Below are 26,899 nucleotides of genomic sequence, written 5' to 3'. Positions count from 1 at the left end.
AGGTGCAGGTAACAAATGTATCCAGAATATACATATTTTGTGTATTGTTATCTTTTTTTTTTTTTTTTGTCCTGCACAAAGTCACTATTTCTGGTGATGGTTCTTGATTTTGAATTCTTTCAGATATGGGAACATCTGCTTCAGCATTATCATCAAAACTTGCATGGTACTCAATTTGCTTGACTCCTAAAACTTTTGAAAATCTGGACACTCGTTTGACTACCAAATATTTTGACTCTGGTACTGGTAGTATGAGACAAATAATCATTAAGTCCATTTCCTATCTTTGCTGCTCTGTTCAGACCCTCCAAGAGAAAGAATAATACTCTATCATGTATTAAGGATTTTGCCTGTTATTTACTTAAAATAGACAGTATGTGATTTACCCACTTCTATATCCCTCAGAGTGAGTGTCTAGTAATTTTTGCATAGTAAATGAACAATCATTTTCTAACTTGAATTGACCACAGAAGTTACATTTGGAGACTTAATTTTTAATTTTAAATATTTTAACTTTTATGTAAAATATAAAAATACAAAATACTGGCTATATTCCCTGTGCTGAACAAAATATTCTTCTATCTTATTTATTTTATACTTAGCATTAACAGTTTGTACCTCTTAATTCTTTTCCCATATCTTGCCTATCCCCCCGATCCTTTTCTCCACTGCATACCACCAGTGTGTTCTCTGTATCTATGAGTCTGTTTCCATTGTATTATACTTATTTGTTTATTTTACTTTTTTATATTCCACATGTGATAGCATGCAATAGTTGTCTTTAATGTGACTCCCTTCACTAAGCATTACCATGCAGTTCTATCCATGTTGTTGCTGTTGTTCAGTTGCTAAGTTGTGTCTAACTCTTTCTAACACCATGGACTGCAGCCTGCCAGGCTCCTCTGTTCTCCACTGTCTCTTGGAGTTTGCTCAAATTCTTGTCCATTGAGTTGGTGATGCTGTTTAACCATCTCATCCTCTACCACCCATCCTCCTTTGCCTTGAATCTTTCCCAGCATCAGGGTCTTCTCTAATGAGTTAGCTCTTTGCATCAAGTACCCAATGTATTGGCGCTTCAACTTCAGTGACAGTCCTTTCAATGAATATTCAGGGTTGATTTACTTTAGAATTGACTGGTTTGATCTCCTTGCAGTCTGAGGGACTCTCAGAAGTCTTCAGCAGCACAGTTTGAAAGCATCAATTCTTCGGTGCTCAGCCTTCTTTATGTTCCAACTCTCACATCCATACATGACTAATGGAGAATACATAGCTTTGACTATACAGGCTTTTGTCAGCCAAAGGATATCCCTGCTTTTTAATACATTGTCTAGGTTTGTCATAGCTTTCCTTCCAGGGTGCAAGCATCTTTTAATTTTCATGGCTGCCGTCACCATCTGCAGTGATTTTGGAGCCCAAGAAAATAAAATCTGTCACTGTTTCCACTTTTCCCCATTCTATTTGCCATGAAGTGATGGGACTGGATGCCATGATCTTAGTTTTTTGAATGATGAGCCACTTTTTCACTCTCCACTCTCCTCTTTCACCCTCATTAAGAGACTCTTTAGTTCTTCTTCACTTTCTCCCATTAGAGTGGTATCATCTGCATATCTGAAGTTGCTGATATTTCTCCTACAAAGCTCTTACATATTGTTACAATAGGAAAGTTTAATTCTTTCTTGTGGCTGAGTGATATTCTCCTGTAAATGTTTACCACATCTTCTTTATACATTTATCTGTTGATGGAGACATGTTGCTTCTATATCTTGACAATTGTAAATAATGCTGCTGTAAATATTGAGGGTGCATCTATCTTTCTGAATTAGAGTAAAAACTTTACCTTAACTGTAAATATCAATAATCAGAATAATAATGGCCAGTAATCATTAAGCCAGTATGCTAATTGCTTTGCAAGCTTTTTCTCTAGTTCTCAGAATAAAATGAAAAATACAAGTGGTATTCTTCACTTTTCTTAGAGAAGCTAGGCTTTGGAAGAAGGCAGTATCTGAATGAAAACCCATTTGTTTGTCCTACTGGACCATGTGCATTTCCAAGATAACAGGTTTATTTTACTTATTTCTGAATAATAAATTACCCTAAAGCTTAGCAATTTAAAACAGCAGGCAATTATTATCTACTAATTCCTCAGAGTCAGGAATCACAAGTGGCTGAGCTGGGCGATTCTGGCTCAGGATTTCTCATGAGATTGTGGTCAGATTGTTCAACACTATGGTGTTGCCTCAGAACTCAGCTGGCAACGACCTGCATATAAGCTCACTCACAGACCTGTGACAGGTTCCTTGCAGTGATCCTGTTGGACTAAGGGCCTCGGTTTCTCTGGTTGTTGGCTGGAGGCTTCCTTCAGTTCCTTACCACATGAGTTGTTCCTAAGGATAGCTCATGACATGATGGAGCAAGGAAACTGAAGAAGTGAAGGGAACAGAGATGGACAGAGAAAAGACAACAAGAGTACATCCAAGACAGAGGCCTCGATCTCTTCATAACCTAATCCTGTCATTTCTGCTATGCTTTCTATTCTAAAAGTGTATCTCTAAATCTAGCCCGCACTCCATGAGAAGAGAATTAAAGCTCCACCATTTGTGGGTAAGAATATCAAAGAATTAGTGGCTATAACTTTAAAATTACCGCACCATGCTTATTCTCTCTTGGAAAAAAGGAACTATATGAACAGAAGGATGCTGGACTTAGCTTGGCTGAATGTGGGTCATATCAGATAGTTATTTAGTTTTCAGCACCTTCCACATGTCATGTATTTCATCTTTGGGGTGAACATTTAAAAATTCTATTTAAAGAACAGTCCTTTTCTCAAGCCCAGAATATAATCAATAGTATAGAAAAGAGAAGATTTGCATGAATATCGGTCAGGGCTTTAGGCATTAGTTGAGCTGTTTTCCTATATAGCAATATGGAAATGTTTTATTCCATTTTAGAAGCCCCAAATGTTAGTTCTTCAGCCTGCACTAATGAAGTCACTTTCAGGTTCTTGTTTATATGAGTTATTTTGCATAGACATTTAGAGGCCAATAAGAGTCAGAAGTTCACTTTATTAATACGCACGCACACACACACACACACACCCCTTCCATTGTATTCAAATGCATGTTTCTTTTTCTTAATTTAAATTATTTTATTGGAATATAGTTGCTTTACAATGTTGTGTTAGTTTCTACTGTATAACCATGTGAATCAGCTATGTGTATCCATATAACCCTCCCTCTGGAGCCTCCCTCCACCCACGCCACCCTTCTAGATCATCACAGAGCTCGGAGCTAAGCTCTCTATGCTATACAACCTCTCCTTCCCCCATGAGTTCACAAGTCCATTCTCTTAAGCCTGCACCTTTATTCCTGCCCTGCAAATAGGTTCATCAGTATCATTTTTCTCGAATCCATATCTATGCACTAATATACGATATTTGTTTTTCTCTTCCTCTTTAAAAATATATGCAGATTCCACTTTGCCAAAGAAGAGGCTAATGATTTACATTTAATGGCTTCAAATTATATGTGTGTGTGTATATATATATGTAATTATATAAACTTAATCTAAGAAATAAAAATGACCTTTCAATGTTCCTAGCTATTCAAAAGTAAATTACTTTTATTTTTAATATAGAGAAAAATATGATTGCTAGTTTGGGGTATTTAATAACTTAGTAAATTGATTATTTGTGGTTTTCCTCAAATAACATAATTTCAGATTAGCATCACTATAGTGTGCTCAGTCGCCAAGTCACGTCCTACTCTTTGTGACCCCATGAACTGCAGCCCGCAGGCTCCTCTGTCCATGGGATTTTCCAGGCAAGGATGCTGGAGTGGGTTGTCATTTCCTTCTCCAGGGACTCTTCCCTACCTAGGGATCAAACTTGTGTCTCTTATGTCTCCTGCATTGGCAGGCAGATTCTGTACCACTGTACCACCTAGGAAGCCGATTTCAGATTAGAAATACTCTAAAGCAATGATTCTCAGTGTGTGGTCTAGAGTGTGGGGAGTACTGAGGCCCCTTCAGAGTGTCCTTGAGGTCAGAGCTCCATTTGTAATACCAAGACTTTATTTGCCATCTTCACTTTCATTCTTTCAAAATGTACAGTCATGTTTTCCAGAGGCCACATGAAGCACATTATCACAACCACTAAAGGCAAAAGCAAACATGAGAATCCAGCTAATTTCTCTTAAGCCAGTCATTAAAGAGATCTCCAAAACTATGAAACAATGCCACTCTTCTCAATAATACTTTCTGCTTTGTAAAGTATTATAATTATTCATAATAATATTATTTATATTGACATGTAATAGAATCATAACTATTACTTAAAATGAATTGATGAATTTTTTAGATGTCTCAGTGTCATTTTCTAACATGATAAGTATCATGGTCTCAGTCATTTTTCAGGGTACAAAGTGATTCTGAGATCAGAAATTTGAGGATGGCTGTTTTAGAAGAACAGCTTTATCTTTCAGCTATAGAATCTAAGTTCCAAAGAGAAGATGATATGTCCAAAGTTCTACAGCTCATATGTAGCAGCACTGGAATGAAATCCAGGTAGATCTCCTGATTTGGGTTATGCCATATGGCTCAGCCTATAATATTCATAAAACCAGTAGGAGATGCTCTGAAGCAATGCCCAACTATGAATATAAATGTTAACCTGGAAATACAGGTACAGATTCCATTCTATAAAGAAAAATGTTTGCTGTTCTATTTTCTCCAGGACCTAGTGTTTTCCATTAGCTGTTGCTACTTACCAAGCTACCCCCCAAACCTAGTGAACTAAAACAAGTACTGTTTATGATTGCTCAGGAGGCTGCAGGTCAGCTGGGAGGCTCTGCTCCTCTGAGCCAGGTTCAGCCTGCATGTGTGGTCCTCACATGCTGACTGCTGTGATGGGGTGAGTGGGTCACATGTCGCTCATCCTCCATGGATTATCCAAGTGCTATTCCCATGGAGACAGCAGGATTCCAACAGAGCCAGGGGAAACTGCCAAGCCTCCAGTAGCCCAAGCTCAGAACTGGCTCACCATTGCTCCTTTGATTAAAACAAGTGGCAAGGGCAGCTCAAATTCAAGATGTAGGGAGATACTTCACTCACTTTTGAAAGGAGCTGCAATGTTATGATGCAAAGGAGCATGGACACAGTGAGAGGAATAATTACAGATGTATTTCCATAATATTTCAGAATAATTTAAAAATAATGGCATTGAATAATATTACGAGGTGGTAAATATAGTAATAGGAATTGGATTCAAGTCTACAGAGGATTTAGTTCAAATCTCATTTCTGATGTTTGAGCACTTACCCTCTTTAAATTGTAGCTCCTTCTGTAAAATGGGGATAGTAACAGTTTCTACCTCAAAGGGCTTAGATGAGATGATGCTTGTGAAGCACTTGGCTTCACACAGGAAATGCTTTTAAAATATCCAGTAGTGATTTTAAAAATACCGTGCATTCATTCAGCTCAAAGGATTCTTCCTGACCCTCCCCAGACGAAATAGCAATGCCATGTTGATGGGTGTATGCCTGCAGAACAGCTTGTGTGCCAGTCAGCCCCAGAGGCCTCCTTCATGCTCTTCACATAAGCCCTCTCCCTCAGCACAATTCTGTTTCATCTCAGCAGATGTACTAAATATCTGGTATTTGCCACCTTTCTGCTCCAAGCCATCGTTACAAATTTGAGAAATGTATGTTCTCTGTTTAAATAAGAACCCACAGTTGAGTATAGGAGGTGGATTCCTTAATAGATAACATTTAAATTATACAGAGTTCTAACAGAAGAGATTAGGCAGACACAGAAGGAGTTCCATATATGGAGTTTGAGAGCAGTACTTTTTTGGTTTTGTTTTTTTTTTTTTTTTGGTTTGTTTTTTAGTCAGGACACATGCTGATAATTCATATCACAGCTCAGCCACTCTTTTAGACCAAAAATTCTTCTGCAAGCCCATCCTGACATCCTTAAATGTGCACATCCTCAGCTGACCTTCCATCACAAAGAAAGTACATGGAAGAATGGATTAAGATGGAGAAGCTCTGCCAACTTCCAGCATCAGTAAGCAAGGCCTGCACTTCCTCTGCCACCCCTGCTTAGAAAGCAGATGGGCTGGTGTAACAGTTGATGGCATTTGATTGTACAGCTGTGCATATCTACTAAGCCATTCAATTGGCCTTGTTAAATTTAAACATCTTCCATTATCACTCTTGAGTTAACAAACACTTCGGTGTGACCATATCCCTTTTTCACCAAGGAACATTATTCCGTTTAAGCAAGAGGTACTGGCTGCTTCTGGAAACTATTGTGGCAAATTGGTTTCCAAATTCTATCAGCCCAGAGAAAGCCATTACCAGAGGGCCATGGCCACTCTAAGAATAATTTTCTTCAGCAAAGAATGACGGTATATATTAAAAGTCAGCAGCATCAAGAAGTTTCTTTTAACATAGGGCCTTTACTTGAACTTGGTACTCCCTTTTATGAACTGCTACCATGGAGCACTGAATATTCGTTGCAAGGACTGATTTGAAGCTCCAATACTTTGGCCACCTAATGCTAAAAACTGACTCATTGGAAAAAGACCCTGATGCTGGGAAGATTGAAGGCACAAGGGGACAACAGAGGATGAGATGTTTGGATGGCATCACCAACTCAATGGACATGACTTTGAGCAAGCTCAGGGAGATGGTGAAGGACAGGGAGGCCTGACGTGCTGCAAACCACGAAGTCACAAAGAATCAGACACCGCTAAGTGATTGAACAACAACCAGGAACACTACCTTTTTTAATGATTTTGAGGCTGGTACATGGGAGTAATAAGTCCCAAAACATAAATAGTATGCAGGTTTGCAGTTCTTTCATCTTGCAGTTAAGTAAATGGCATCGTTCATCACTACTCTCTCAAAGGGAGCAGGGATCTGGTGGGCCACAGCTAATGGATAGCATGTGTGTGTGTGCTAAGTCACTTCGGTTGTGTCTGACTCTTTGTGATCCCAAGGACTGTAGCCCACCAGGCTCCTCTGTCCATGGGATTCTCTTGGCAAGAATACTGGAGTGGGTTGCCATTTCCTTCTCCAGGTGATCTTCCTGATCCGGGGATGGAACCTGTGTCTCTTACATCTCCTGCATTGGCAAGCGGATTGTTTACCACTAGCACCACCTGGGAAGCCACGTTGCATGTCATCAGTTTGATTCAGAATTTTTGTACACAGGCCACCCTTAGTGAAATATGTATTAAGGAGGAGAAGTGCTAGAGAGATATTATCAGACATGGTTCTTCAGCCTCCAGGTTAGTCTACTAAGACCGACACATCCACAGATCCTCTATTGCAAAACTGGTGATGAAGAATATGAATGAGGATTCTAGCACAGTGCCGTGGAACACCTCAGGGGAAAAAAATAAAAGAATCCCCACTGAAGGAAGATGAGACTGTGTCTTGAGAAAGGTGGAAGTTGAAATGGGCCCTGAAAGTATGCAGAAATGTGATGTGAAAGATAAAGCTATTGCAAGTAACTTCATAATTTGAACCAAGGCTAGGCGGTCAAAGTGTTACTAATGACCGTGGGCAGAAGACCGGCTTTAAAAGAGGTAGAAATATAACAAATGAGGCTACAATAAACAGTTTTGAATGCCTGACTAAGAATTTGCATTTAATTCTGAACCTGCTAGGAAGGCCATCAAGAAATTCTCCATATTTTTTAAATTTGCTTTTTAAGGCATAGAAGAAGCATCATCAACTTCTTTGTAAACAAAGGAATAATAGCAGCATGTTCAGTGTAGATTAGAGGAAGGGGTAACACCTAAAAGGTTGTTGACTAGTCCATTGAGGAATATAAATAAAAGATGCAAAGATCTAATGCAAGAGTAGAATAGCATTAAATATTCAAATAAAACTTCAATGAATACAAATTTGCAGAAAGCCTTTAGATGTAGCCCCATCTTCCTTTCTCTTCTATTATTGCATTATTGGTGAGCATAGGTCATAGATTATTAAAGAAAACCAGACCTTGAATAGTGGTGGCATCAGAAATATCACCTCTTGTCCCGTATAAGAGAGGAAGAACTGGGAGAAGATACTTTAATTTTGGAGCTTATAAAAACTTAATGCAGAAGAAACTTTGTTCTTCTCTGGGTCAGGATAGATACCAGACATGCCTTTCCTGACTCCCATGGCAAAGTAAATGAATTTTTCTCGATAAAAACCCCTACTTAGTTGCTATCCAAAGGATGGTCCATGAACAAACAGCATCATTTCTACCTAGGATTTGTTAGAACTACAGAATCTCAGGCTCTACCTACTTAGTCAGTGTTTGCATTTTAGCAAGATTCCCAAGTGACTTCTGTGCATACTAAATTTGAGAAGCACCAGCTTATTATTTTTTTATTTTAGCTAAAAGTTCTCTTTTCTGTATTGCTTTAGGATTTAGGGCTCATGCATATGGAAAAATCAGGGTTGGGTGATGGAGAGGAATCCTAGTAACCATAACCCAGTCAAGTTCTCCTCTCAAGACAGAACCGTTTTAAAGAGTTTAATGCAGCGTCTGACACAGAAGGCTTTGTAAACCACAGCTACTGTTATGATTGTTGTGGCTGTTTTTGCCTATTATTATTTTCAATTGCTTTTCATGTCTGAAATATTATTTTAATTGCTTTAACTTTCCAATCACAGGGAAGCTTAAGAAACACTTCATGGAGCTAAACTGGCAGAAAGACCTAGCAGTTCACCCTGCTCCATACAGAGATAGTAAATACTGAGTTTTGCATTGAAATCCAATAAAGAAATTATCTTTAAAGTACAATATCTGACATTTTGCTTGATTATGATTGATTTCCTATTCTCTTACATCATATGATTTGAATTTGAAAATGATAATAACAAAAAACTCAGTTACCTCTGATGTGGGACAAATTCTGGGTCATGACTCGGTGATGTCCTCACTAAGGTGCCACTAGGTAATCAAGTCTGACCCATCCTAGGCCAATTATTTGAGGCTGCTTGAGGTCTAGAAACAATTTGGCAGCAGAACATTTGTGTCTGGCAGTCCATCTTAAAGAGCAGAGTGAAGAATAAGGTGCAATTAAGGAGTCAGAGCAATCATTCAGAGTGTCTTGGGAACACTTTCACTGCTGAGTTTAAAGAGCTCTGGCTGACAAGTGAGTTTCTCTCTCTCTCCCTCTTGAAAGATCCCTGTAACTTTAATTGACTGTACTCAGTTGCGCCTTTGCACTTATGTGCAGGCCTCTGCATGGAGTAGAGTCCGTTCTGATTATGGACTGATAGACTTCTAATCATGGTCACTGACTTAGTCATGAAAAGAATGTTTGCATTCTTGTTCTCATTCTAAATGGTGGTACAGTTGACCCTTGAACAACACAGATGTTAGGGGCCCACCCATCAACACAGTTGAAAATCCCCTTCTAATTTATAGTCGGCTCTCCATATCTGCAGTTTTGCATCCTCAGTTCCACATCCATGGATTCAGCCAACCATGGATCGTGTAGTACTGTAGTATTTTCTGTTGAAAAAAAAAAATCCATTTACTAATGGACCTATTCAGTTCAAACCATGTTGTTTAAAGGTCAGCTGTTGCTGTGTTGAATCAATGGAGACAGAATATAGATAACTAGCTGAGAACATTTAACAGTCCAATTGGCAAAGTTAAAGTAAGTGTCAGGAGAATAATAAATCGCTTTAATTTTCCACTAGGAAAAAAATGGCACCATTGATAATTCAGTTAATTCTTCTAAATGGTCTCATCAGCCTGCACTGTTTAATATCTTGGTACAGGTTCGTATTTTTGGCATATTAATATCCTTATAAAATGTAATATTTCCTTAGTAGATAACAAAATAAATATGTAAACTATAACTAAAATGAGGAAAAAGCTTATTTAAGTGCCATGTTATGTAGTTAGATATGTTAAGAGTTGTGAGAATCTGTTCAGCTATTTCATAAATGTTTTTAAAATGGTATATTTTCCTCCTTAGATCTCATTTAGTTAGTACATACATTTACCAGTATCTATCATTCACGTCTACATAGATCTACAAATGAACATATTTGTCCTTCCTGATCAGGGTTTAGTAACATTTCGTGCAGTTTTAACTCCCCCTAGATAAATTTCAATAAATTTGTATTTTGGTTTATCCATAGGCCATCTGAATTGATGTGGGTTATGTTTTAATGATAACAATTCAATTTAATCACTCAGTTTCAAGAACTCCATGAATAAAATATAAAAGATGAATATAATTTGCAAGACACTAATGAAGAGCATCAGTGCATCTCTTCCTTCTGATATCTTTTGAAAGATATCTATTTTTTACTCATTATGAAAGCTGTAAAGTCAGGTCTTATGTATTTGCATATGTTTTCTTGTATTTTTTAATCACACTGAGAGACTGCTAAATATTCCTTCAGAGAAAATTGAAAGAAAGGAAAAAAATGAGGTCTGCTTTCAGCTAATCTACACAGTATACTGAGCTGGCTTTTGAACTTGACCACCCTGGCACTGTTATGGATTGTTGCTCTTTCATCTACAAAAATCAGTGATGCAGGAGTTTAGATTTGCTTTCCATTTGCAGCATTCTATACTTGGTTAACCCAAAATGAAGGCAAGAAGGTTGGGTTTTTAAGCCAGCAGTAGCCAAGGAGTATATACAATATACTGCTCCATTGTGTCAGATTCCATAATCTTAGACATCAAAATAACCTTCAAATGTTTTGACTATCACTTTGGATAGTCCTGTAAATGTCACTGAACAGCTAAGTTTTCTCACTGTGAAAATGCTTATATGTTTTTATGAAATAGCAAAGTGGCATGTAACTAAATACACATTTTCTTTTATTTTGAATAATTCTTATTTAAAAAGAAAATAGTACTTAAATTTTTGAGCACTATCTACCATGTACTTTGCTAAAGTGTTTTACTAGGAATAGTTTATTGTTCCTGCTTAACAACTCTGTAACATACATATTACTATTATTATCTCAATTTTCATATGAGAAAATTGAGGATCAAGAGAGGTTAGGTAACTTCAGTTCCGTTCAATTCAGTCACTTAGTCGTGTCCGATTCTTAGGGACCCCATGGACGGCAGCATGCCAGGCTTCTCTGTCCATCACCAACTCCCAGAGCTTGCTCAAACTCCTGCCCATTGAGTCAGTGATGCCATCCAACCATCTCATCCTCTGTCGTCCCCTTCTCTTCCTACCTTCAGTCTTGCCCAGCATCAGGGTCTTTTCCAATGAGTCAATTCTTCGCATCAGGAGGCCAAACTGTATAGTCCATGGTGTCACAGAGTCAGACACAACTGAGAGACTTTCACTTTCACTAATTAGTAAATGTGTTTGCCTCATTCTGTCCCATGAATTGAAAGGATCATTATCCTTTTATTATTTTATACATAAAATGTTTTTATTATACAGCGATAGTAAGTGTCCAATAAGTAATTGTTGGATGAATGGAACCAAGCCCCTTAAATGTGCTGTGCCTTTGCAATAATGTACACTATTCATTTGTACTTATGCTCTTAAAACTCCTGGAATTAATGTTGATTTAAATTTTTAGGGAGTTCTTTGGAATTTAGATATGCTACACAGTCAAATTTAGAGATCACATCTGTGAATATTAAAAAAGTTAATGGCTCACTTCTTCATAATCACTTCTTTTCCGACTTGAAATCCAAGTATTTTGTACTGGCAGGAGAGGTTCAGTAGTATTCAATACTGTACTGAAAAATGATTTTTCTCTTCTTTTCTTCTCAGAGTACCAAGGCTAAGTGATAACATGATAATGTTTGAGAGAATGAGATTCGTAATCAGATAAACCTAGGTTCAAGTCCCAATGATACCACTTCCTAGTTACAAGAATTAAATACAAGCTCTTAATTTCTATAAGCCTATTTCTGTAATGTGGGCCTAATTATTCTTCCACAGTGGGATTATTGTGAGGATTAAAGGTGGAAATATACTTAAAGTGCTTGGTATGATACCTAACACATAATAACCTTTAGCTGTAGCTATTATCCTTTACATAGTTCATCTTCTAAACAGTTTTTTTTTTCTCTATTTTGTGTGTCTTCTGTGTCTCTGTATATGTGTTTTCTTTTACAGATGGATATACAACCGATGACATTGAGTTTTACTGGCGTGGGGATGATAACGCAGTGACAGGAGTAACCAAGATTGAGCTTCCACAATTCTCTATTGTAGATTACAAACTGATCACCAAGAAGGTTGTTTTTTCCACAGGTTTGTATCAGGGGAAATGGTTAAGAGAAAAGGGGCTTTATCATATTTTGCCAGAAGAGTTCATTTATATCAGGGTTGGGTCCCAGGAAAGAATGGGGACTCTAGAAGACTTAGGTCTGTGAAAATGCTCAGTTCCCCAACAAGCCCATTTGGAACCCATCCAGTTATTTTCAAGAAGGTACCCACAGCAAAGCGAATGTGTCTCATATACTAGAGGAGGAAATAAGTGTTACAGATGGCATATGGAGAGAGAAATGACCCAGAAACAACCTGGGTCAGAGCTGTCCCCTCGGCATAATGCATCTCACAGAACTGATTATAATTCTTTGAAACACACTCAGGACAGCCAAGTCACAGTTTGCCCAAGTCTGGCCACAGTGAAATTCTCCAAAGACAATAGGATAGGAGGATTTCACATTTTTCTCAGAGGGCAGGACTTTCCTTATGTAGCCTTACCTACCGTTCGAAGCTCAAAGATTTTCCAGATGTTTAGATTGTCTCAATGCCTTTACCATCTTACTCTTCCAGAACTGAGGTCAGGCTTGTTTTAATCAGCACAGGTTTTTAACCCCAAAGCCTTGGAATGTAATAATTTTCTCCATACTCATTAAAAGAAAATTAATAAGCCCCCAGGAATATGCCTCTTTTATTTTTCTTATTGAAATGAATTCCTCAGGCACAGAAATAGTGAGTACTGTGACTGTAGATCTTGAACTGTCCTTCTGCTAAGGACTCAGGCACTTCCTGTCCCTGAAAACTACTTCAACCAAGAATACAAAATAGCCTCCAGCTTTGCAAAGAGAACAGAAACTTTTCCTCGATTTGAGGTCCTCTGAACCCCTGAGACACTATTGAAATGAGTTTCTACTTAAAATATTTTTACTTTAATATTAACATACTTGCTTCAGCCCATGAGGGCTAGGCAAGGCTTTCTTTCAATTAGTAAGAATATTCTCCCCTGCCCTATATGCACACACCCTGTTTATCAGTGTGACTCTTTTATGTTTTAAGACCATGTTCTGTTACATATCTTGTTTCAAATATAATTCCCTAGATTCCCACCATCAAAGGACCCAGTTTCAAGTATCTGATCCTTTAGTTATATCTCCCACAAATATTCCTCAGGAAAAATGACTCTCCATCCACAATTTGGTGGGTCAGGAATCCCTTTTTAACTTTGATGGAAGCAATGAAATGAGAAAAAATACTGCATGCACATGAAAATGTCACAAAACTTCAGGGAGTTGCTGTACCAACTGAAGCCTTGCCACTGATCCTCACCTTAAAATGCATCCAGGGGCTTGTTGAAGAGATGTCTTACCCTACAGTCAGAGTGTGCATCCTTATTCTTATGTATAAAAATATATGGGATAGACTTGCTGAGAAACAATTAAAAGGGGAACAAAGGGACTGTCTCAGTGTCTTATCATTACAGTTGTAGAGAATGAGAACCTTTGATTCAGTGCAGGAGGCTGAGCAGGGAAGAGCTGGAATTCTTTTAATTACTGGTCAGTGTGGGATATAGTCAACACTGAGTAAGCCTTGCTAATAAAAAGCCCTGTTTTCTCAACTACTTTTGTATAAGGAAGTGCCCTTTACCAGAAGCTAAAATTGAATTTAGGGAAGATATATAAACTGTTTATGGGTCTTTAAAGGAAAGTGTCCTATAGATCCTGACTGATAATGATGATGTTTTAAAATTCTTTCTAGGTTCCTATCCCAGGTTATCCCTCAGCTTTAAGCTTAAGAGAAACATTGGTTACTTTATCCTGCAGACATATATGCCGTCTATCTTGATCACTATCCTCTCCTGGGTCTCCTTCTGGATTAATTATGATGCTTCAGCGGCAAGAGTGGCATTAGGTAGGCATGGGTCCGACTGCGTGCAGCGTGCGCCTGTGTGTGTTCATGCGCTGGTGTACTTTTCCCTTGCCCTCGAGTTTGTGATGCGTGACGAGACCTGACTGTGCACATTACAAGAATTTGGATGTGAGACACTGGATGATCTGATTCAGCGTCTAAATCAATTGAACACTAATTAAAACTCTTTCATGTCAAAATTAGTTAACTATATAACTGTCAGTAATGAAATTAGTCGCATCAGCTTGATATTTTTATTGAAGCATAGTTCATGTAATCCTGCTTGATAATTGTTCAGTTTTTATCTGTGTTTTCTTACCTGGAAAGAACTATCTATCTTCCATCTTTTTTTTTCTGAGTAAGAAACAAAGAAATGCAATGTGTAACAAATCAGTGAGCTGAAAGAATTCTAAAGGTTGATTAAGGTTTTGGAATAGCATGACAGGGGACAGGAGAAAACAAAGTATAAGAGCATTGGGAAATCATCCATGGCATCATTTATCTTATACTTTGATGTTTTTCCATTACAATATCAGAGGAAGATAATAAATTACCGTTTATGAACACTTTTATGTTGCTAACTCAAGATATAGTAAATTATCACTTTTTACATGATCTTTATTATTTTAAGTCCTGACTTAATCCTTATAAAATATAAAGTTGTTAACTGCTCCACTAGTAAATCTCAATTAAATCAGTATGTCCTTAGCAAAGTAATGTATTTATTCATTCAACAACATTTTTTGTATACCTATTACATGTCATACATACGAGGCACTGGAGATAAAACCAGTGCCCTTCTGGAAATTATGTTCTAAGAAAAAAAGGCAAAAAGTAAATTTATTTTGCATATAACATGCAAATTACATAATATAGTAAACAGGAAGTAAGCAAAAGAAGGGGAGGGCATACTGGGGTACAGTTTAGCATCATCAGGGTAGACTTCATTCAGTGATTGCCAATGGGCAAAGACTTGAAGAAGATCGAGTCACATAAATGTCTAAATGAGTCTATTTTGGCGAGATGAAAAGGCCCCCAGGTAGAAACATGCCAAAGAGGGGAGCAAGGTGACCAGTAGGTGGGTGCAGATTGAATTTCAGCGTACAGATGTCAGGCAGAGGGAACTAAAAGATGTTGAAGTGGTCCAGGAGCCATCATAACGTCTTTACTCTTATTCTGAGTGAAATTAGTCACTGAACAAAGTGATATGATTTCACACATAAAGGAATAACTTTGGTTGCTGGATTGAGATTAGATTGTGGTGGTTCTAGGATGGAGGGAGAATTGATGACCTCTTAGACTGAATCAAGTCCCCTATGATATAGTCTCCTAAAATACTGTAGAACACCCTTAGAAATGAATGACAGTTATAATTTATATTTATTTGGTTTGTGATATCCTTTTTCCTCATAATATTGAAGGTACCTTGGGGGAAGGCCCATACCTAATTCTGCTCCAATTATATCTGTAGTGTCTCACACAGTGAATGGTGTTCAGTAAATATTTGCTGAACACAGTAATGAATGGAACTTGTAAATATCCTGTTATTCCAAAATAAAAGTCTCTTTTCAATTTTATGCCTATTACAGGAATAATAAGTAAGTTTTTTACTTTTTAAAGAAATGTTTAAAATGTCTTTTACGTGAGCAGTTTATCACTAGGTCAGAAACACCTTAACATAAGATTTAGATAAGTAGTGAAATCAGTACTGTCAGTTTTATAATATACATGTAATAGTCATGTCATGCAAGATAAGCTCTAGATGAAATAATGAAAAGTGAAATTGGAAAATGTATCAAAATGACTAATACAGAAAAGATATGAGAACTATAGAACACCTAGATCTAAAGTATAACCATGGTTTTTCTGGCCATGCTCAGAATCAGATGCTCAAATTTATTTTATCTGTGTCTGTTTCATGAACATGTAGACAAACAAGACAAAAAGTATGATTGATCTTATTAGACAAAATTAAATCAGAAAATATATGTTCCTAAAAAAATAATAGAATTGAAAATTAACATTGTGCTGTGTCATTGGGTAGTGTTTTAAGGACACAGACTTTGGAATTAGATCCCAGTTCAGGTGTTGACTCTACAACTTCACATCTGTGTGACCTTGACTTCTGACTCCTATTTTCACTTGACTCTTTTGCTACAAAGCTGGACCTTATCAAACCTCAGGACTTTGAACTCCCAGTGCTTTTATCCAGCATTTCTCTGTCCCTCCATGTATAGCTTTGATGGAAACTACTCCCCACTGTTGAAGATGCTCCCTCAGCTGGGCAAAAAATTATAACCTGAGCTAGTGTAGCGTTTCCCATAAAGAATCATGTGATACTTCTGTATTATTAATCTGTGCATTATGTGCCTACATTCCCAACCCCAGAACACAAAGGCTAGATACCTGCTTCCTGTTACTTTCCACCTCTAGTTTCCGTATTTTTGCCATAATTTGTTATACATTCATTCATTCCAGTACTATTACTATTATTTGGGGGCTTCCCAGATGGCTCTAGTGGTAAAGAATCCACCTCCCAATGCAGGAGATGAAAGAGATGCAGGTTCGATCCCTAGGTCAAGAAGATCCACTGGAGTAGGAACTGGCACCCCACTCCAGTGTTCCTGCCTGGAAAATTTCACGGCCAGAGGAGCCTGGTGGGCTAGAGTCCATGGGACTGCAGAGAGCTGGTCATGATTGAGCAACTAAGCACACACACACACAATTATTTTATTTCCCCTTCATTACTTTCTTATTCCAAGACTCTAAGCTGGTATTCTATTTCCTGTCTTGTATGCTTCCCGTCTGTGCTCCACTCTGACGCCAGAGCGATTGTTCTAAACACAGTTTGTCTCCAATACCTGTCTGGTTGAAGCTGGTCAGTGGCTCCATGTTGCCTTCAATTTTAAGTTCCAGCTCTGCATTAAGCTCTCTGTATATGGCTTTCCATTATGCGGGCCTTACTTAATCTTCGCTTTTCTCATCCTTCTTCCCATCATATCCTTTAATGTACCCACAATGAATTTCTTGAGATTCTTTTGAAGGGCTGTGTACTTTCATCCCCACAAAGCACCTCCCTAAAAAAACTCTTTCCGCTACCAATGCCCTTAGCTCTACTATCACTTTTGATCTCCAGGTTTTGGTGGCCTGGGTAACTCCCACTCATTCTCCAGGACTCAGCTCCAAAGGTGGGAGATTTCCTGTTCGTTCCCCTGCCACATCATGGGCTAAATTAGGATCAACTCTGTTTTCTCAACTCTCATCTTACACACATGCCTGTCATAGCATTTAATTCACATCTCCAAGTCCCTCACTAGATATATAACTATAACCATAAAGCTGACTAAAGGAAATGTCCCCAGTGATTAATGTTTATTATAAATTAATGATTTATGCGTATTTCCCAGGCCTATCACAGGGCTGATATATAATTGCCCAGTATATATTGTGTGCTTCCCTCATAGCTCAGCTGGTAAAGAATCTGCCTGCAATGCAGGAGACACCGGTTCGATTCCTGGGTCAGGAAGATCTGCTGGAGAAGGGATAGGCTACCCACTTCAGTATTCTTGGGCTTCCCTTGTGGTTCAGCTGGTAAAGAATCCACCTGCAATGGCGGGAGACCTGGATTTGATCCCTGGGTTGGGAAGATCCCCTGGAGAAGAGAAAGGCCACCCACTCCGGTGTTCTGGCCTGGAGAATTCCATGGACTGTATAGTCCATGGGGGTCACAAAGAGTCAGACGCAACTGAGCAACTTTCACCCCCTCACTCATATATTGTGTGGGATATATGAAAAAATAAAAGAGTATAGTTAACCTTTCCAGCTATGATGAAATCAGCAAGCAAATACAAACATTATTACTCTGTCTCATTTTTGCAGGAATTACAACTGTGCTAACAATGACCACCATCAATACCCACCTCCGGGAGACTCTCCCTAAGATCCCTTACGTGAAGGCCATTGACATGTACCTGATGGGGTGCTTTGTCTTTGTTTTCATGGCCCTTCTGGAATATGCTTTGGTCAACTACATCTTTTTTGGGAGAGGACCTCAACGCCAAAAGAAAGCAGCTGAAAAGGCTGCCAGTGCCAACAATGAGAAGATGCGCCTGGATGTCAACAAGGTAGGTTCAAAGGGCAAGCCCTCCTTGTTTCTTAAAGTCATAGAAGAATGCCTGCCATATAGGTTCATGGTCTTGTTAACAAATGAGAAAACAAAAGCCCAGGGAAGACATCATTTGTGATGGAGACATAATTAGGGCCCAAATTTATGACACATTTAGATGCCCTTTACCTTAACACTAGGGTGGCCCAAACTGTGCTCATCTGAGACCACTTTTGTGACTTTTTCCATTTATGAGTAGAATGTGTACTATTATTTACTTTATGTTTATGTAAATTAACTCATCTAAATGTATTTATAAAGGAAATTTCATATCAGTTATATCAGTATTACTTGCTGGAAGATTATCTTAAATGAAACTACACTATTAATTCTAGGTTATATTACATAGAGGCTATGGGCCTGAGCTCTGCATTCTCTTTGATTTAAAAGAGAAATAAGCAAGTACAGACTTGTGTTAAAGACTCACCAGCAACAAACTGACACTTTGTTTGTGAAGTCATCAGATGGATAGCAAAAGAAGTGAAAGGGAAAAAAAGAATCACTTTCTAAGTGATAGATAATTAGTTAATTCCTTTCATATTACCACCTAAAATCCTTGAAGCATTTGAGTCTATGTTGCTTAAGTCAGGCATAGTCAAAAAATAATTTCCACACAGTTTTAAATCCAGTCTATTCTTTAAAGCAATGGTTCTCAATCTTGGGTGCCCAATCAAATGACAAGGAAAGTATTAAAAATTACTGAAGCTTAGGTTTCTTCCCTGGAAATTCTGATTTGGTTGTCCTGGGGTATGCCTAAGCATCATAATTTTTAAAATTCTCCTAATATTATTCTAATTTGCATTCAAGATTTAGAATTTCCATTTTGAGCCTATTGATAGCAGTTCCAATAGATCTACCTGTCTGTACTTCAAAACTACTTCACCTGGCTTCCTGTTATGTGACTTTCTGCACTGAGCAGAATATTTATGCACATGCTTTCCGTGAGTCCAAATTTAGACCTTTCAAACTACATGAGAAAAACAAGGTCTTATTTTAATATATCCCATAAATAGTGTTTATAAAGTAGTATGTAATGTGGATTTGATAAATAGCTCATAGTGATGGAACTAAGAAAATGGTAATACTCTTAAGCCATCTGGAATTGTTAACCATCCAATAATTATTTAATTGACATTTTAATATTTCTAACTTCAATTTAACTCCAAGGATAGCATACCATAAATCATCTCTGCCATTGAATTTTATTTGGAGCAAATCCAATGAAAATTTCTGACTCACTGATGTTTTCCATATATCCATAGGTCTGATATTTGATTTTGGACTATTCTCTAAATCAAAGGCATTCCTTTCCCAGGATGATATTCGTAATAATGAAAATTTTAAGTGTGGCCCGTATAAGTCAGTGAACCACAGGGTCTAGGAAGTTATCAATCCCTTTTAAATGCTCTGGGTTTCAGTTATTGGGATCTGTTAATAGATTCCAAGGTAGCATTATGGCCCTCTCAGGCTATCAAATGAGAGAATGCTTTTTAAATCCATTTTATGATTTTCCTGATAAGAGTAGCTTTAGTAAAGAAGAGAAAATGAATAAATAAATAAAACTATCTTATAGGACTGCAGTTTGAAATGAGACTCAATCAATTGCCTAATGCAAAGCTAACTTAAGATTACATCTGATCTCTTTTTACTTTCATCGACCCTATTTTTTACTTATCAATTTGCATATAAATGATACATTTAAGTACCAGAGAGTGGCAGTTTTGTTGCAAACTGAACCTGGAGAGCTTCAGACAGTTTTAAATTCAGTGTACAAGATGGAGGTAGGGAATGGTTCAATAGGCAGGTACCCCATAATGATGCAGAACCCATCCTCTTGGTTAATGTTGGATTTGCAGTTCAGAGCATAGAATGTGAAAGAACAAAAAAGATATCAGAGTTCTTCTAGCACAGTGGTTCTCAAATCACAGGCAGTTTTGCCCCTGGAAGAGCATTGAAAATGTCTGTAGAGGTTTTCAATGGTCAGAACCAGGAGGAGGGGATTTTCACTGGTATCTAGTGGACAGAGGCCAGGCGTGCTGCTGAACATCAAATAGTGCATGGGACAGCCTCCACATGACAATTATCCAACCCAAAATGTCAATCCTTCTGAGGTTAAAAAAACCCTGTGCTAGTCCAATCCTCTGGTTTCCAACTTGAGAAAAATATAAGATACTTGTCCTGTTCTTAAAACTCTTTAGCATAATTGTATGACTTGTTTCTCTGTTTTCTCATTTAGCATGCATAACATCATGGTTTCAGGAGTTACCATTTAGCGCAAAGTTCTGAACAGATATTTTGGAGTCAGATTTTACATTTACCATTTAATAGTTGTGTGATAATAGGCCAAAAAAACCCCTCTCTGAGCCTTCAGTTTCCTGATCTGTAAAATGGAGTTAAGTCCTTTTTCAGCAGTTATTATGAAGTTATGGTAAAATGTAGAGAAAATAGCATAGTTCCCAGAATATGATTGGCACTAGGTAACTGATGAATATTAATAAAATTATAAGCATAATTACTTTTAATAATAAAATTTTCAGTCTCCAGTCCTATTGGTGGTACTTGCCTGTACATTTTACATGCTCTGATATGTAGGATGCAATCCCATCTCTAAAACAAGAGTATCATCTACAGAGGAATGTTTCACATTGGAAATTTTAAAGTCAAAGCAAAGAAATCATTTTTAAACAGATACTAGCTATAAAATCTGTAACAGACCAACCGAAAACTGTATCAGTTATTTCTTAGGCCAGAATACTTACAGCCATTTGATTAGATTTTAAAAGGTAACTATCTAATACCAGACTCCTTTTTTTTTCCTTAGCCCAGCATGGAAGGTTAGAGGAGACCCACAGAGGACTCTGATTGCACGATGCTGTCTTTCTTGTCAGCATTATGAATAATGCTACTTTCATTCTTATCAAGAATGTTCCTTCTTTTCAACTGTAATTCTACAGTCATTTTTTTTTTAAAGCTCAGGCACATATAATCAACTAAGTATTGTTGGATGCTCTGGAGAAATCAGTCATGAAGAGAAGGATTCGCTTTTATAGGTTCTGTTGATAGTTTTTTTAAGAGACAGAGGCAGCATGTCAGATAATCTAAAGTGATTTTTAAACTATTCTGTGTCCTGAGGTCAGAGGGGGATGAAAATGGGAAGCCTAGCCAGGTGGGAGAAAGCGATGGCACCCCACTCCAGTACTGTTGCCTGGAAAATCCATGGACAGAGGAGCCTGGTAGGCTGCAGTCCATGGGGTCGCTAAGAGTCTGACATGACTGAGCGACTTCACTTTAACACATTGGAGAAGGAAATGGCAACCCACTCCAGTGTTCTTGCTTGGAGAATCCCAGGGACTGAGGAGCCTGGTGGGCTGCTGTCTTATGGGGTCGCACAGAGTCGGACACGACTGACGCGACTTAGCCACAGCAGCAGCCAGGTGGGAGCCCACTAACTGTTGCTCAAAAGTGTACTCCAGTTTTCTAATCTCTGTATAAGCTTCCTGTAAGGTCTTATTTTAACAAGAGTATCTGCAGCTCTTAGAACAGTCTTTAGCCTTGTGTTTAAACTGATGCAAAAACTAAGGCTCTTAAGGAAAATGAAATATCCAAGATAGCATAGCAGAGTTAACAAGATTTCTGAGGCCATCTAGGTTTTGCAGTCCTTATCCAATAAAATTAAAAAGTCAATTCCACATTATCCGTATTTTCAGTTCAATTAACATAACCTAAAATAAACCTGTCTGTCTATATACAAGAATCCATAACTGAAAATCACTATTACTTTCACAGTTGTCTCTATGTGACAGATTAAATTGTAAAATACTAAGATTTTTAAAAACAAACCTCAAACTAGTAAGAGTTCTACTGAATATTTTTCCCAAGCATCTTTAGAAGTAGTTACAAAAAAATGCAGTCTCTTTTTCATATGTTAGGAAGGTCCTCCTGTTACACCTTGCATTCTTCTATTTTGTGTCTGTCTGTGTATGTGTGCTTATAGAATTTTCTGTTGATAATTTCACCCACTTCCCTTGTTTATGCCTTTAAGTTTTAGCTCTTTTTTTCTTTTCAGCTTTATATTGTTTTCTTGTTTATTTTTCTGCCAATAACTAGATATATATATTTTTGAGAATTTAGTTACTTCATCTTTTCGGTACCATTATTCTTGGATATGTGAATTGCCTGCAGTATCCTTATTGTATTGAGAGACCCACAGCTACCAGTTTTCCAAATAAAGCTGTGCTGAGAATATCTCTACTGGGGGGACATCCTTCATTCTGCATTCATGGGTTTTATGAGTCTCTAAGCTGTCTTTTTCATGGAACCTAAGATCTTTTAAATTTATTTATTTATAATGTTTGGAATTAGATTTTTAAGTGATACATTAAAAAGAGTTAACTATTTAGAAATCCTAGTTTCTGTTAACATCGGTCTTTCTAAAGGCCAGTAGCATTTATCTATATCCAATTTACTTTAACCACCAACCCTAATCGAGTGGCATCAGTCGACTTAATTAGCACATTCTCTACTTTGTCTTCCAGATTTTTTATAAAGATATTAAACAAAATGGGACCCAATATCGATCCTTGTGGGACCCAACTGGAAACCTCTCCCCAACTAGACGGACTACCAATTACGATTTCTCTCTCTATACGGTTAGATAGCCAGTTTTTAATCCATTTATTTGTATTTCTGTTGGAGCCAATTTGTTTAGCTGTTCCCGTTAAAATAATGTATGGGAGTTTTTACAGATAACCTATGGACTTGTATCCATAGAGACGTGGGGATGTGTTAAACGTTTTCATGGGACCCTAATGGGATTTTCTTGGGTTTTTGTTTTTTAATGTAGTTATGATGAATCTAAACTTCAGTGTTCCATTCAGTCATTATTGCTGTGCTAAAGAAAGAAAGTAGATGGATCATGTTTTGAGAGCTCCTTTTCATTTGTATTGAGAACATGGAGGGTCATTATATGCCCCGGCCTCTCTTAGTTTTCTTGTGTTTCTCCTGGTTGTTGGAATAGGTGGAAAATTATAGTCCTTCCCTAGGTTGGCTCAGAATTCAGGAACCTATATTTTTCTGTCCTAGATTATTCATTTGTGTCTGAGAATGTTATGTTTGCATCAAGTCCTTATTTCTTTATTATTATTTATATTTTACAAATAAGTATTATCTCAGCAGGTCCAGTGTTGCTATAATGATAGAAAAGAGGCAGTAATTGAGATTGTTTTTTGTCAATGCTCTTGACTTAAATGAAATCCAAAGAAAGTCCACTGAGGGCTAAAACTTGGAGTTTGGTTTCTGAATCCTGACATGTTTACACGTCTTAATTGGCAAATGGTCGTTCACCTTGCCCTCCCAACTGGAGGAGGGAAAGGGAGATGATATAGTCACCATTCCATGTGACTCCATTCCGTTATCATCTCCTATGTGTCTCTCAGTTTTCTTCTATTTCTCGATGAGGCAACAAATGATACTGAATCTGTGAATCTTTCCTATGAGGACTTGATGCCAGATGAGTTGTCATTACTATATCTTGAAGTATCATGTTCTTCCTTAGTTTTGTGGCTCTAACCCCAAATTCCTTGATTCCTCATTGTTACTGCCTCTCTGGTGGGAGACAGGTATGGTTAACCTCTTAAATTGCTAGTTTGCTTTGCTATTCTAAGTTGCCTTTTAAACATTGTTACATGGTGTGTTATACATAGAAAAGAGTCTGATAAAGGGTATCAGGTAGATTCCAGAAGAAGAGATGTTTGAAACCTCATTGCGCAGCTATTTTAGTTCGAATCCCCTACTATACCTGCTCCCTTGGGCTGTGGTATTGCTGCTGTTCTTGTCTTTAACAGAAGCCACTATTGTGGAAGTGGAAGAGAACTGATTTGATTGGGCAGTATTCTAGGTAGAGTGCTAATCATGTAGAAACATGTCTGATGGAGTTTGGGCTTATAATGAAAATGGTTGGAAAATATTGTACTTTTCAAAATCAGAATCAGAGTATACTGCATGATTGGTCTTTGATTTAAACTGGGTTGAAGCTACATGAAAATTCCGGAAACTCCTCAGATTATGAGAATATTTGAAGGAAAATTTGCCTCTTTGGTACTCTTTTCAACTGATGGCTTGGAAGAGTTAATGATACTCTCTGATGCCATGGTGTGGACCCTCATTTGTCAAGGACTCTTTCTAATTCATGAAACAGTATGTTAAAGGGAATGATTTACATTGAAACATGAATCTTAATGTCTTCTGCACTTACGGTTTTCTTTGTTGGGTATGTGTTTACTCTGTCCTTTGAATTCTCTTTTAAGTTCATGTTTAGAGTATGAAATAAGGGTCAATATTCAACAGTTTAGATATTGAGCTATTAAACCTATAACCTGAAGAAGTGTTAAAATGTATTTGACAATCCCCAGAGTTAGGAGGGTGCACCTGGATGATGATAGCTGTTAGACGGAACTGGGTTCACTGTCAGGCATGGTGTTTTATGAGCTGAGTAATATTACACTTGTTTAACCTTTCCATCCCTCAACTTCCTCAGCTGAAAGCTGAAACACTAACTTTTGCTTCATGGGGCCACTGAGAGGATAATTTGCTAAGGTCTTATACAGTACCAGACATAGAGCACTCTATAAATAGTCACTGTTCTGGAGATGGGAGCAGTGTATATCTTTCCTAATTTTTATTTTGTTAGATCTATTACTGTTTTTATGATTATAAAACTAATTCATGGTCATGCTTTTTTAAAAAAATGTGCAGAAGGCTATGAAAACCACCAGTGTTGACACATTGTTAACATTGCCCTTTTTTCATTTAGTGACATACTTTTATATAAATAATTATGCTCTACTATTGAATGTATGCTATTTTCTACTTACCTTTTTTGTGTCTTTTAGTATACAGCATTTCTAATAACCACAAAATATTTCCTTGAATGTACCATGATTTATACAACGATTATCTCTTGTTAGAAGTGCATGGTTTCTAAGTAGTTTTCAATTATAAACAACTAAAATAAGTGTTCCATTACTGACACGTTTGTACACCATTGATTTCTAATACATTTCTTAAAGTGAAATTTCTGAGTCAAAAACCATATGCCTTAAAATGATGCATATTGCAAATTGTTCCCTAGAAACGTTCTACTGTGATTTCCATATCTACTATGAGAGTGTGGCGGTACACACACATGTGCGCACACACACACACCACCCAGCCCTTAAAATGATGAAAAAATATAAAACTGATGTCTGTTTTCTGTTGTAAAAAGTGTTAGAGAAGTTGAGATATAAGAATCCAAAACCTTTGTGCAGTTTTCTGTGTCCAAAAGCCATAGAGGATAAAATAGCAATGGAAAAGCAAAATAATCAGCATCCAACTAAAACTGAAACTCTGCAGAGAGACAGAAATGCATAAGGAGGGCCAATAGTAGGAAAACCCTATAGAAAAAGTCTGTCTCAAAATAAAGCACCTAAACAAAGAAGCAGCATGGCAGCTATACAGGAAAGCTTTCCGGTGACATATTTCTCTCCCTTTGTCTCTCTTTCTCTGTCTCTCACTTACTGATGGAGACAGAGGAACTCAGCATGCAAAAGATAAGGACTCTTTATTGGTAAAAATACTTCAGGATATATTAAAACTTCAATCTAAAAGTGTTTTTCTTGGAAAAATTGAAAGAGAATATGAAATAAAAGGCCAAGTATAAACAATTTTCTTAGACACTAATTAAATCTAAAATTCTAAGAAAGAAAATCAATATGGCAAAAAAAAAAATCCAGGAAATACCACAAAGTTCAGGCTGTAGAAAACCATGTCAAATACAGAAAAAAAAAGAGAAATACAGATAAAAACCACTTAGAGAAAACAATAAATATAAAGGACAGGTACAGCAGAGTAAGCATACAGAACTGTGGTTTTTGTGAAATATAGAATGAAACAAAAAAATATTTAAATCTGACATCATTAACTGATTGCAATGGTGATTAATATTTCTTGAATGCCATGTGTCTGCTTAGCCACTCTACATATCTTGTCATGACATAAGTCATTATTACCCTATGTTGCAGTAGTTGTAATCTTATAGATGGTGAAGAGAGGTCTGGAGAGTGTAATTAATCTTCTTAAGGTTGGATGACTAAGAAACAGTTGAACAGAAAATATGACCAAAGGATATGTTCTAAATACTAGGCTACACATTATGTTTATACATACCAGTCATGAAATTAATTATTAGGCTTAAAGGATATACTGAGTTCCAGGATAAAAATTATATAAAACCGTTGCCACTTTATTATATTCTTTTAAAATTACTTAAACTTTCAATCAGAAAAAGTGAATGACCTATGAGGAAGGGAAAATAAATCTGAAACTACTCTAGAGCAATATTAAATTTTATAAGACAATGGAAAAAAATGTTAGAGTTCTATGGGGGAGAAAATACAACCGAGAATTCCATGGACTGTAAAGTCCATGGGGTCACAAGGAGTTGGACACGACTGAGCGACTTTCACTTTCATTATTGGTATTATTTCAAGGCAAAAGAAGGGCAATCTATCCTTAGTATGCAAAATCTAAGGGAACAACTGAAGAAAAATATTACGGCTTACTTTTAAAACTCTGGCTCCCAA

The 26,899-nt window shown here is 37.3% G+C and overlaps 1 protein-coding gene across 2 annotated transcripts in view; it reads left to right on the top strand.

The window, feature by feature from the left end:
- The window catches only part of GABRB2 (gamma-aminobutyric acid type A receptor subunit beta2), a 309,255-nt gene that overhangs the window by 242,404 nt on the left and 39,952 nt on the right, over positions 1-26,899 (top strand). Inside the window, exons 6-9 of one of the 2 annotated variants that reach the window (XM_027969181.2) lie at positions 12,116-12,253; positions 13,964-14,116; positions 17,993-18,237; positions 22,814-22,927. In XM_027969181.2, the coding sequence (XP_027824982.1) occupies positions 12,116-12,253; positions 13,964-14,116; positions 17,993-18,237; positions 22,814-22,927 (650 nt within the window). 2 annotated transcript variants of the gene reach the window in all.

This window comes from Ovis aries, chromosome 5 (assembly GCF_016772045.2).
Source record: "Ovis aries strain OAR_USU_Benz2616 breed Rambouillet chromosome 5, ARS-UI_Ramb_v3.0, whole genome shotgun sequence".
NCBI lineage: Eukaryota > Metazoa > Chordata > Mammalia > Artiodactyla > Bovidae > Ovis > Ovis aries.
Note: the sequence above shows the minus strand (reverse complement) of the source record. Positions and strands in the feature narration are given on the sequence as shown.